At 37.6% G+C, this 13,599-nt stretch overlaps 1 protein-coding gene across 1 annotated transcript; it reads right to left on the bottom strand.

Annotated features, from left to right (window-relative positions):
• Positions 1-35: 35 nt before the first annotated feature.
• On the bottom strand, positions 36-13,064 carry LOC127831209 (uncharacterized). Its single transcript, XM_052356199.1, has 6 exons — positions 12,950-13,064; positions 7,793-7,916; positions 6,883-7,046; positions 4,698-4,938; positions 1,249-1,342; positions 36-1,022 (listed from the first exon to the last, which is right to left on the bottom strand). The coding sequence occupies exons 1-6, from the start codon at positions 13,062-13,064 to the stop codon at positions 414-416; spliced, it is 1,347 nt and encodes a 448-aa protein (XP_052212159.1). The 3' UTR covers positions 36-413.
• Between the last annotated feature and the right edge of the window lie 535 nt (positions 13,065-13,599).

The raw sequence follows: 13,599 nt of genomic DNA, 5'->3' as shown, positions 1-13,599 counted from the left end.
CTTACGCATATTTTTTTTTAAAGGCACACACAGAGACACTTTTATTTGGTAAAACAAGTAAATCAAACAAAAAATTATTGTGTACATTTATATTATATACAAAACGTGTTTTTCTTACATATATGAATTAAAAGTCGCCAGAACAATAAGAAAGGTATCTGCAGACATTCTTATTCAAGAAGAAGCACGTATAAACAAGAAAGATAATGTCAAGTTGTAATAACTTATGACGCAGATATGAACATACACTCTGATAAAGTCATATCTACTTCGTCTTTTTTTGATAATATCTTGATCATAAAACTATTAAAGTCACATAAATACTTAAAAGCAACGAATAGTTCGCAAAATATTTCGTTAAATAGGGACGTCCTCTTTTGGGTTTCTGCAAAGTCGAAAACACACCCATTCATCTAATACACCATCATGGAATCGTCGTTGTGGTTAAAACTGCCCTCGGTGGCATTTTGAATTATCTCGTTTCTTTTCTTCACTGTTCTCTTGTTCTTGCTCGCATTGCTTTCTGCCGCGTTGACGTAAACATTTCTTGGGCTGACAGAATGCGAGTAGACATTGTGCGCGCTTAACTCTAAAGGGAAACTACTGTGATTCTGCGGTGGACTCATAATTGCGTCCCTTGCGTAGCTCCTTTGCTTTGTACCTCCACAACCATCGCCTCCTTTCGGTACCGCGTAGACTGGTTCCTGCCCGGCGATGGGCAGTGGATGGTCAGTTATTGTATCATACTGACCACTACCCATCGAGTCATCTGCAGGGAGCGCATTGCACGCATCTGTAGAACTTGTTTTACTGAGCGGAAACCATTTCTTGTTCGCCAACCGAACTAACGCCGACTGACCCCTTATTTCAACGTTGTCATTCTTAGCGCATCTTCTTGACGACGGAATGATGCCGCCATCCTCCAGGCCACTCTGGTAGCAGACGTTCACTTGAGCGTTTGACGGAACCCGATCACGCGGGTTCACGTCAGTCGTCTGGTCATGTTCATAAACAGCTTTCATCTGAAAAATATATTTTTTGGAAAGAAGTTCACAACATTCATAATTTGCATCACATTTTTTTGCATTTTGTTTCCTTCTTTTTATTAACAGGTTTCCAATATCATTTATCAGATATACTTATGTTACTCACATCCCTTTTACCAACTAATGAATCTCGTATGTCGCTTGTAAACCGATTATGCGTTAACACCGTATCCATGACTACATTGGCATACACCGTACTTACAAAGGCATCGTCTATCTCGGCGTATATTTCGGTCTCGCATTCATTCTCACTTCGACTCATCGAGTAGCCAAAATCCTTCTGGAGTCCTGACCGTCTATATTTATAAACAATAAACTTTTTTTAAATATACCATGTTGATGTTTATTGTTTTTTGTTGCTTAAAAACGATAATCACAAACATCCACGGGATCGAAGAGTTATGGCTCATGTTTGGGATTTTAGATCAACGAGTTAAGGCTCATGTAGGGGATTTTAGAGCAGAGTTAAGGCTTATGTAGGGGAGTTAAGATCAAAGAGTTATTTCTCATGTAGGAGATTTTAGATCAAATAGTTATGGCTCATGTAGAGGATTTTAGATCAAAGAGTTATGGCTCATGTAGGGGATTTTAGATCAAAGAGTTATGGCTCATGTAGAGGAGTTTAGATCAAAGAGTTATAGCTCATGTAGGGGATTTTAGATCAAAGAGTTATGGCTCATGTAGGGGCTTTTAGATCAAAGAGTTATGGCCCATGTATAGGATTTAAGATCAAAGAGTTAAGGCTCATGTAGGGGAGTTTAGATCAAAGAGTTATGGCTCATGTAGGGGAGTTTAGATCAAAGAGTTATGGTTCTTGTAGGGGATTTTAGATCAAAGAGTTATGTCTCATGTAGAGGATTTTAGATCAAAGAGTTATGGCTCATGTATGGGATTTTAGAGCAAAGAGTTATGACTCATGTAGGGGATTTTAGATCAAAGAGTTATGGCCCGTGTAGGGGATTTAGGATCAAAGAGTTGGCTCATGTAAGGATTTTAGATCAAAGAGTTATGACTGATGTAGGGGATTTTAGATCAAAGAGTTAAGGCTCATGTAGGGGATTTTAGATCAAAGAGTTATGACTCATGTATGGGATTTTAGATTAAAGACCTAAGGCTCATGTAGTGGATTTTAGATCAACGAGTTATGGCTCATGTAGAGGATTTTAGATCAAAGAGTTATGGCTCATGTAGAGGATTTTAGATCAAATAGTTATGGCTTATGTAGGGGATTTTAAATCAAAGAGTTAAGGCTCATGTAGGGAATTTTAGATCAAAGAGTTATGGCTCATGTAGAGGAATTTAGATCAAAGAGTTTTGGCTCATGTAGGAGATTTTAGATCAACGCGTTATGGCTCATGTAGAGGATTTTAGATCAAAGAGTTAAGGCTCATGTAGCGGATTTTAGATCAAAGAGTTAAGACTCATGTAGAGGATTTTAGATCAAAGAGTTATGGCCCATGTAGGGGATTTAGGATCAAAGAGTTGGCTCATGTAAGGATTTTAGATCAAAGAGTTATGACTGATGTAGGGGATTTTAGATCAAAGAGTTAAGGCTCATGTAGGGGATTTTAGATCAAAGAGTTATGACTCATGTATGGGATTTTAGATTAAAGACCTAAGGCTCATGTAGTGGATTTTAGATCAACGAGTTATGGCTCATGTAGAGGATTTTAGATCAAAGAGTTATGGCTCATGTAGAGGATTTTAGATCAAATAGTTATGGCTTATGTAGGGGATTTTAAATCAAAGAGTTAAGGCTCATGTAGGGAATTTTAGATCAAAGAGTTATGGCTCATGTAGAGGATTTTAGATCAAAGAGTTTTGGCTCATGTAGGAGATTTTAGATCAACGCGTTATGGCTCATGTAGAGGATTTTAGATCAAAGAGTTAAGGCTCATGTAGCGGATTTTAGATCAAAGAGTTAAGACTCATGTAGAGGAGTTTAGATCAAAGAGTTATGGCTTATGTAGGGGAGTTAAGATCAAATAGTTATGGCTCATGTAGGGGATTTTAGAGCAATGAGTTTTGACTCATGTAGGGGATTTTACATCAAAGAGTAATGGCTCATGTTGAGGAGTTGCGATCAAAGAGTTATGGCTCATGTAGGGGGTTTTAGATCAAAGAGTTTCGACTCATGTAAGGGATTTTAGATCAAAGAGTTAAGGCTCATGTAGGGGATTTTAGAGCATAGAGTTATGATTCATGTAGGGGATTTTAGATCAACGAGTTATGGCTCATGTTAGGGAGTTTAGATCAAAGAGTTATGACTCATGTAGAGGATTTTAGATCAGAGAGTTAAGGCTCATGTAGGGGAGTTTAGATCAAATAGTTATGGCTTTTGTAGGGGATTTTAGATCAAAGAGTTATGTCTCATATAGAGGATTTTAGATTAAAGAATTAAGACTCATATAGGGGATTTTAGATTAAAGAGTTATGGCTCATGTAGAGGATTTTAGATCAAAGAGTTATGACTCATGTAGGGGATTTTAGATCAAAGAGTTAAGGCTCATGTAGGGGATTTTAGATCAAAGAGTTAAGGCTCATGTAGAGGATTTTAGATCAAAGAGTTATGGCTCATGTAGGGGATTTTAGATCAAATAGTTATGGCTCATGTAGAGGATTTTATATAAAAAAAATTATGTCTCATGTAGCGGATTTTAGATCAAAGAGTTAAGGTCATGTAGGGGAGTTTAGATCAACTAGTTATGACTCATTTAAGGGATTTTGGATCAAAGCGTTATGGCTCATGTAGAGGATTTTAGATCAAATAGTTATGGCTTATGTATGGGATTTTAGATCAAAGAGTTAAGGCTCATTTAGGGGATTTTAGATCAAAGGGTTATGGGTCATGTAGAGGATTTTAGATCAAAGAGTAATGGCTCACGTAGGAGATTTTAGATCAAAGAGTTATGGTTCATGTAGAGGATTTTAGATCAAGGAGTTATGTCTCATGAAGCGGATTTTAGATCAAAGAGTTAAGGCTCATGTAGGGGAGTTTAGATCAAAGAGTTATGGCTCATTTAAGGGATTTTAAATCAAAGCGTTATGGCTCATGTATAGGATTTTAGATCAAATAGTTATGGCTTATGTAGGGGATTTTAGATCAAAGAGTTAAGGCTCATGTAGGGAATCTTAGATCAAAGAGTTATGGCTCATGTAGGAGATTTTAGATCAAAGAGTTATGGCTCATTTAAGGGATTTTAGATCAAAGCGCTATGGCTCATGTGATGGATTTGATATCAAATAGTTATGGCTTATGTAGGGGGTTTTAGATCAAAGAGTTATGGCTCATGTAGGGGATTTTAGATCAAAGAGTTATGGCTAATGTAGGGGATTTTTTCCGAAGAATTCTCAGCCGCAGTATTTAAATGAGAACGAGCGTAGTTTACAATCTTTTCGGGACCCTATTCCAAGAATGTAAACGTCCGACGAATGCTAGTATTTTTGAAAAAATAAGCCTGTAGATGAAAATATGGTGTGTCATTCTTTTTGTGGATTGCCTTGTCTGATATCAAACTTGAGCGCCACATAAATTACTTAAAAGTTAGCTCTACCACTCGAAAAGTACCCGTGTTTTACGGTGGTGGTCTGTATGTACGCCTTGTTTCAAATTATTATTAATTGCTTAAAAATATGTTGCCTGTTTCGTACTTGAATAAGAGTCGACATCGCCACAAGATGACACCAAAGACTCCCAAGAACAGCAGGGCGCCCCCTACCGCCAATCCCGCGGTCATAAAATTGTCGCCATTTCCCCCGCTGCCGCCTTGCGGTGAGGCATGGCTTCCGTTTCCGGTTGGTGTTGGGGCGAAGGCCACTGTGGTGTTCAAGTAGGGGGTTGTCATTACGGGTTGTGTCGTTGTGTCTGTAGGTGTGTCGGCATGCCTTGTAACTAGAATACACAAGCAGATATTCTATCGGTGAACACTGGCAGCCAATTTCTGAGATGATGACAACTGAACCCAAAGTCACTTATAAAAAGAAAATGTTACTTCATATTTAAGTTTTATATGGTTGATATGCATGCGAGTTAAAATAACGGATGACGTGTGGCGACGTTCAATTGGGTGGCGATGATTGATGTTCTTGGTTTTATTTCGGTGTCGTTACCAAGACCAAGTAACTCGTTCCCACGAGTAAGTAACGTTCTTACGACTTCAAAGTACTTTTCACAGATTTTGATTGCTTTGATAAATGTCCTCAAATAAATTTACCATCAAACCTGTAATATTTTGAATAGTATAATAATATTTTGGTGCATTTTCTTGGAGATAACATTGAAAGATGAAAGTTTGGGGTGCGTTTATTTAAAGTAAGGTGCTTTTGTTGAAATTTCAACTCCGAAACCGTGTTTTCCGTGGTAACTTATACTTTCTTAGAATTTGCGAGACGGTATATTTTTGACGGCAATTATTGGAGGACAGATATCTTTAAAATGACACCAGACTTGCAAAATTTGATGTATAAGAAAAGCATGACAAATGGCGTGAAAGTAAGCAGTTTTATAATGGGTCCCTATAACAATTGAAATAAGTGTAATCCAACCTTGTAATGGTATCTGACTGACACAATGGATTCGGAATTTGTGTAAAGACGAGGACGAGATATTTTCACCCCGTTAGCTACTTTATATTTCTTTTAAATTAAAATCATCATTAAATATTAAGTCGGCTATAGTTCTAAGCATCTCTCTCCGAACAGCCTAGGTACCTTTTTCATTTTTTTATAGCCATGTGTTTTATTTTGCTTGTTTGAGCATAATGCATACGTTCTTTTTTGATCGAAGACATTTTTTTAATTGTCATTTTGCCCTTAAAAAGCCGAGGAAAACCGACAACGAACTCGTGGGAATGAGTAATTTACTATTGGGGACGACATAACTAATTCATGGAAACGACTTGGTAACTCTGTGGCTGGTGACGTGAAACAGTAGATGACGTCACATCAGACGAATACGTTGGAGGGACATGCGTTGACTCTATAAGTGCGGTGATCAAACACTATGGAGCAAGAATAAACACGTTACGCCAAAACGAAAACAAGCAGATTTAATAACGACGACAATTTGTAAAGTGTTCGGTAAGTTAAGTAAAGTAACCATGTTACAACACTCTCTGAATGTTTTAAAAAGACTGCGAATAATTTGAGATGACAAACGGGTACAGATAAAAACGAACGGTAGAAATATCCCTTGTTCTCATAGTATCGGCCCATCTCATAGTAGCGTGACTTTAACGAAAAAGCCCTAAGAAGTGCTGGAAGGTTAACGTGTTCTTTTTTTCCCCAATTTTTAGAAGTTGATATATATTTGATGGTTATCCATGACTTTAACGACGATCATTGTCATGATTTCCGGTGTTTATTGGAAAGTAGGTCATGTTTATTCCAGGGTGATGCTATGATTTTCAAATAACGTAACACACACACACATTTTTTTATGTTATTTTGTTTATGGAAGGTAGCTTTATCAAATGTTTTACATGCCGCTTATTTTTAAATACAATGTAACAATATTTTAAGAACAACATGAGCAAGAGTTTCGTTTTTCCTCTAGTCTAGGATACTAATTTTAGAACAAGCACGTGCACATAGTAAGGAACCTTAGCAACCAATGAGAAAAGTCGATATTATGAGAACCGTTGTACATGATACAGATTACTACAGGGTGCTTAGTCTAGCCAGTATTTTTTTAAATCAATGCCGAGTTAAATGCAGTTTTCGTTGTAATGCCCGAGATATTGACATATAATACACGTCTGTTTTTGTATGCGTTTACTTCCAAAATGCGTATGTATTCATTAAGAGGGCCGATACTACGGATAGGCATGATACTTACCATTTTGAGGTTGTTCTGAGCAATGTCTGTCCAGCGTGGTTCGTAGTTCGCCAGCAAACTCCTGGTAGTTGCCGGAAATGACGTCAGAGTTCGTGTGACGATCACAGACGCCCGTCCAGGTATCCACGCATTTTTCACTTGCGGACAACTCGGCATCCAGGATCCTGCAATATCAGATATTTAATAAAATGTATCGCATATGCACCTTATATATCGTATGCTACCTGACTTCTCGTATCTGAAGTGACGAATTACTTTTTGTTTATGAACTGACGATATTCATCTCGTAGCTGCATCTTCGTAATACTTCTCGTACCCGCACTGACTAAATGCTTCTCGTAAATGCAGCGTAGAACTACTTTACGTATCTGCACGGATCAACAAATTCTTGCTTGTGCACCGACGAACTACCGCTCGTATCTGAACTTTCAAGCCTTCTATCGCATAGTGTATCTGCACTGACGAATTCTTTCCCATAAATGCACTAAAGAATTACCGCGGTACTTCTCGTCTTTGCATTGATGCTCTGCTTTTCTTGCTGAAGAACTAAATATCGTACCTGCACTATAAAACTACTTACAGCAGCATCACCAATGACAAACTACTTCTTGTACGTGCCCTGACTAACTGGTACTCGTACATGCATTGAACTACAACATATTTGCACTTTTAAGCCATTTATGCCTAGCGTTTAGAAAAAAGGCCTTGGCAAACAGCGTAAACCCAGATAAGACGCCCCATGATGCGGCGTCTCATCAGGGTCTGCGCTGTTTGCTTAAAGGAATTTCTGTTTAAAATATTCTAAATATTGAAATTAATAGACTAGACATCCCTCATTTTGGAAATAAATTGATCCAAACTAGAAGGATGGGAAAGTCCACTAGGCATACCTGGGTTAAGCTACTCGTACCTGCACTCTTTCTGCATGTTCTGCATCTCAATGCCCCGGATCTGAGCGGCGTCCACCGCCTTGCGCAGGGCCACGAAGCACGACCGGATACCGTCACAGCACTTCCGCTCCTGTCCGTTCACCGCTGCAACCGAAAACAGACGAGTGGGAGTCGTATGTTAACCCATTTATGCCTAGTGGACTCTCCCATCCGTCTAAATTGGATCAATTTATTTCCAAAATTAGGGATGTCGAGTATATTTATTTCTATATTTAGAATATTTCTTATAGAAATTCCTTTCAGCAAACAGCCCAGACCCTGATGTTTGCAAAGGCCTTTTTTCTAGACGCTAGGCATAAATGGGTTAATAGATGAACATCAATACAATCAAACTGTATAATAAGCTTTGTTTTTGAAAGAGTTAAACAATACCATTTTAAAGATATGAACTTGACCTGGCATGTTAAAAAATATTGAGTAAGATGAGTACTTTAATGAGTACTTTATTTGATAAAAGCAGGCTTTGTTGAGAATACATGTACTAATTTTGTACCGAAACCTTAATCAACGAAAGAAATTAAAACTTGGAATTGTAATACGTGACAAAGAGAAAAACGCTAAATTACCCGAGCAACAAACAAAAATAACTCACAATTGAGCGATCTTAAATAGTTACTGACTCTTTCATCGTGTTCCGATTTCCCGTGATGTTATTAGACTTGTTTTACCCTCTGCGGTCAGTAAGTTATATGTATAATGATGACTTCCACTTCTTAAGAATGCTATTTTCTGTGTTTATCGACCTCGCAGTGGCAATAAGCTCTCATAACACACGGTTACTATGGAAACCAATATGGATTAATGTATCACATTTCTAGTTATATATTGATTAAGGCAACCCGCAAGACAACTTTTACTACATCTCAAATCAAAAATAGAATTGAATAATTATTGTTTGAGAAAACCCCGACAAAATAATAACCAAAAACAAGCGTCGATTTCAAAAAGTTGCGATATGCCGATGAATCTGAAACTGCACTTGATAGGAGAACACGGGTTTATAGAAGGCTTAATACAAATAGCTACTAATTTCGCATTCAAAGTTTAGTTCTGTCCGAAAAGGAAATTAGATCAAAATAAAAAAATCACATATTGTATCGTATTAACTTAAACAAGCAACAATAAGCCGCCCCACATACATGTTCACCTAACTGTTCCGAGGCAACAGAAGTACACAACGGATTTGCACACAGAACATGTATCTACGAAGGATACCGGCCTTTTCACGTTTTGGTAAATTGACAAAATAAAAAAAAAGAGAATACTATGTTAGTGTGACTGTGTACTTAAGTTTATCCCACGAGTGAAGAAAGGTTTACATGGCGAGGCTTGCCGAGCCTTGTAAGCCTTTCTGAGACGAGTGGGATAAATTTAAGTACACAATCACACTGACAGTATTCTATTTATCCTACAATATATTTTTATTTAATTTATTCCTGATGCAATTAAAATAGTAGTCTTAAATTGATAAAATGAAAGCAAAAAAACACATTAAATTTACTGAATCTAACATTGCGTAGTAATATTAATTGTGATCTTTCCCGTTTACGGAACTCGAAATAGTCCTGAAGAATTCCACGCAAAAGAGGAGAAAACCAGACAAAATATCGCTATACTCCTCCATTCAATTTTAATCAGCGTTCCAAATGTAACACACTCAGGTAGAACACAGACGGTTGTGTTTAAACTACAATTCTTGTTTAACCACTGTAAAATACCAAAAACAAACACGGCTGCCATTTTGAAATTTACAAAATGTGTTGACACCTGCATGAAGCATGATTCAGCATTTATCCCCGCCGATATTGTTAATTTTAGTCTATAAACAACTCTTCTTTTTACACACTTTTAACTTACTGACATACAAAGTAAAACATCTACTGGTTCTACTCACCGAAGTTGTGTAAAAACCATGTTTATTTTCGTAAAGTTTAATTTGCTTCCATGACGAGTAAAAATTCTGAACACATTTTTTCATCGCAATCCATCTTTTCCATTTTAAAGCACTGGATGTAAGCAGGCAATTCTTTGTGGATAGCCATTCTTTTATCGACTGACAAATGAACGACTTATTCATCAAAGAAATTACCCTTTTAATTCAATATCGATTTCCTTCAAAAAGTTAAAGAACAATTCACTAACACTTTTCTTAAAATTAATCCATCAATTGTTCAACAAAACATCGCGTTATTCGAGTACATTCGACATTTTAACGAAATCGAAAATGGAGTCTCACCAGTTTCATTCAAGTTTTATATCCCAACACTGTTATTCACATTCATAATATGATAATAATCCATCGTAAACACACACAATAATCGTTCGATGCTTAAAAAATATTAAATTGTTAAATAAAACCCCTCCAAGTCCGAATTTATGTTGTCCTTAAATCCAAAGCGTCTAGCTTGTTTCGTCATTTAAATTATAGCATGACTTACGCTCCAGGAGTGAAATAACGTAAAGCTCAATTTTGTTTATTACACAGGTGTTATTTCACTAGTTATATAACTATGCAAATTAGCCGAATCACTTAAAAGATATTCATAAGCGCTGTCAACATAATCAAAACAAACATGGCCTCCTTTGACATATCTGTCAACGACAAGGTGCAGATTGATGGCCAAGGATATGGAATCGTAACAGATATTGTTTCCCGCGGATTCGCCTCACTACATGGTTAAAATTATTGACAGTGACTTTGAGGTAGAGCTAGAACGGGAACGATTGACCGTTTTGCCGAACGCTGGGACGAACGCTGACACGGATCGGATGCCGAGACAAGGGCCCAGCAGGTTTAATATCGTTTCTGACTTAGATGTTGAGAATTTTAATCATCAACAGACCAACAAAAACACTTTATCGAAAACTGTAAATGACCTAAAGATATTGAAAGCCTTTTTTTGCGGAACCCGAAAAAATGAATTCCGCGAAATTCATGAAATCCCCGAAGCAGAATTATCATCAATTACTTTGCCGATTTTTAGTCAGTGTAAAAAAAACAGAACGGCGACGATTATGAGCCGTCTGTAATAAAAGGAATGGTGTCCAGCTTTGATCGCCAGTTACGGAGAAAGGGTTATGGCCAGACAATATCGCAGGGTCCTGCTTTTAAGAAGGTCATTGAAACTTTAGCCATGAAACAGCGTCAACTGAAAAGGAGCGGTAAAGGCAATCTCCCTAAAAAGAGTGATCCACTGTCTGATGACGACATAAATCAATTATGGGCTTCGAAACAGCTCGGTGTATCTACCCCTGATACAATTCTTCAGACTTTATGGTTGTATAACACCATACATTTTGGTTTGCGAAGCTGTCAAGAACATCGTGATATGTGTTGGGGTGACATTTCCCTGTTCACTGACGAACGTGGCCGTGAATATTTGCAGTTCACCGAAAGACAAACCAAGACGCGTTCTGGTGAGAACCCTAGGGATGTGAGACTTGTAAAGCCGAAAATGTGGGCTAATTCACAAAACCCTGATCGATGCCCTATTAGTGTTTACAAGACTTATGCCGACAAAAGACCATACAGTTATAGTAATGCTGATCATCCTTTTTGCATTGCAACAACAACTGTTCACCTACCTTCACTCCAGGAAAAATGGTTCAAACGAAATCCAGTCGGAGTAAACAAGCTTGCCTTTATGTTGAAACGTATGGTGAAGCAGGCTGGCATGAATCCTGACAAACGACTGTCAAACCACAGTGCAAGAAAATACCTCGTCCAAAAACTAAATGACAATAACATTCCTCCAAACATGCAGATCTCTGGTCATAGAAACATTGCCTCCATCAATAATAACAGTCACATAAATCCGATGCAGCATAGGAATATTTCACAGATCCTGCACTCGAATTCAAATGAAAACACCTCTATGAACTACACATTAAATCCCACAACACAGCAGTCCACATCCTTCATGTCGAATGAATCTCGTTCAAATTTCCATGTAACAGAAGGAATTCAGAGTATCTTCAGTGAGCCAATTCACGGAGGAACATTCAACGTGTATCAATTTTTTTCTCATTAAACATGATTTTATATATTTATTTGAATATATTGGGCTCCTAAAAAATAAATATAAAAAATACTATCCAGGGTACGTTACTTCCACCTGTGCGTACCCAATGACTTGAATGACGCAATCAGGGGTGAAAGGCCAAAAAAAGTAGTCCCTATGTACATGTTCTGAAAATAACCGTGGAGAAAACCTTATTTAAAAATAACCGTGGAGAAAACCTTATCTTTTCATTATGAGTCGTATTTGTTCTATAAAATCATTTAGCTGTAGGATAAAAGTTGTTTCAGATTCGCAAATTTTCGTTTAAGTTATGATATTTGTGAGGAAACAGTAATACTGAACATTTACCATGCTCTAAAATAGCCATTATATGTCTCTTTTAACGATTTAAAACCTGAAAACTATAAAGCGTTGCAACGCGAAACGATTGAAAAAGTTAGAGAGTTCTGTTGTTGTCGTTATATTTTGTAAAACTACGAGGATTGCTTATATAAAGTATAAAATACATCACTCATCGTATGAGCACGGATGGCCGAGTGGTCTAAACGGGAGACTTTTTACTCCAGGACTCCAAGGGTCAGTGGTTGGAGCCCTGTTGAGGGTTACATTTTTTCTTTTTCTTTTTTAAATTTAATTCTTTATTTTTTTACTGGAGATTTTAGATCCAATGTTTAAAGTTATCAACATAAAGCATTTAATGACAAACTTCAATACATGCAAAAATCTGTGAAATGGCGATGAAAGCTTTCTCGTATTACACGAGAATACGGAATGTAGAATAATACGCCAACATGTTAATAAACCGGTACTCCTTTTCAATACAACGCTCGATTTTTGGTAGTTATTGTCGGCTCAGGTACGACTTAAAAGTACCCCGGGTACTCTTAAGTATACTACAAAGAACCCGGGTTACTGAAAATATACTAAAAAGTAAACCGGAGTATAGTCGGATTCCTTTAAGCGTATTTTCCGAACCCGGGGTATATTGAAGTACCGGTATGCTTAAAGAGTCCCCGGGGTACTTTTAAGTAGAGCCTGAGCCGTCAACGACCAATTGATCCATAGCAACCCCCACCCTTAAAAACACCCACTTACATATGCACGTCCCAATGAGGTCCTTCGAGTCGAAGATGTCCCTGAGAGCGTTCACCATGGTATCCACAGGATACTTATCGCCCGGGGGACTTCCGGTAAGACCTAACCACGCCATCGCGGCGGCGGCGTTTGCAGCAGCGTCTGGAGGAATGCCGCTTATCGTCCAACGAGAACCATTGAAAATCGTATAACGAAGGAAATATTCCACCAAAAATACCAGCACGTCTTTTATCGCATATTTTGATTTGCAAAATATTGATTGAAAAGTAATGTACACATAATGATACTGTTAAATTGTGCGTACATTATGGTATTTAGCACGTGCAAAAGTACTATTAACATATTCCATCACATATACTATTCGAAAATGACTGTTGTGCGACGCTTAATAAGAGAGACCCGCATACTTAGTAAGAGAGATGGGCGATAAAGAATCGATAGAAGAGATCACAGACATCGCTGCAAGCCACAGGTTTGCAATAATAACAAACCACACCTTTGTCACTATGGGAAGACGACAGCACTGCGCATGCCTACAGAATCCAACAAAAGTTCGTTAATATTGGATAAAATATATTGCCTTAGAGATAGTGAGTTTGTTTTTGTTAATAATGTCAATCCAGTACCGGTAAGATGACATGGACCTGTGA

This window comes from Dreissena polymorpha, chromosome 5 (assembly GCF_020536995.1).
Source record: "Dreissena polymorpha isolate Duluth1 chromosome 5, UMN_Dpol_1.0, whole genome shotgun sequence".
Classification (NCBI taxonomy): Eukaryota; Metazoa; Mollusca; class Bivalvia; order Myida; family Dreissenidae; genus Dreissena; species Dreissena polymorpha.
Note: the sequence above shows the minus strand (reverse complement) of the source record. Positions and strands in the feature narration are given on the sequence as shown.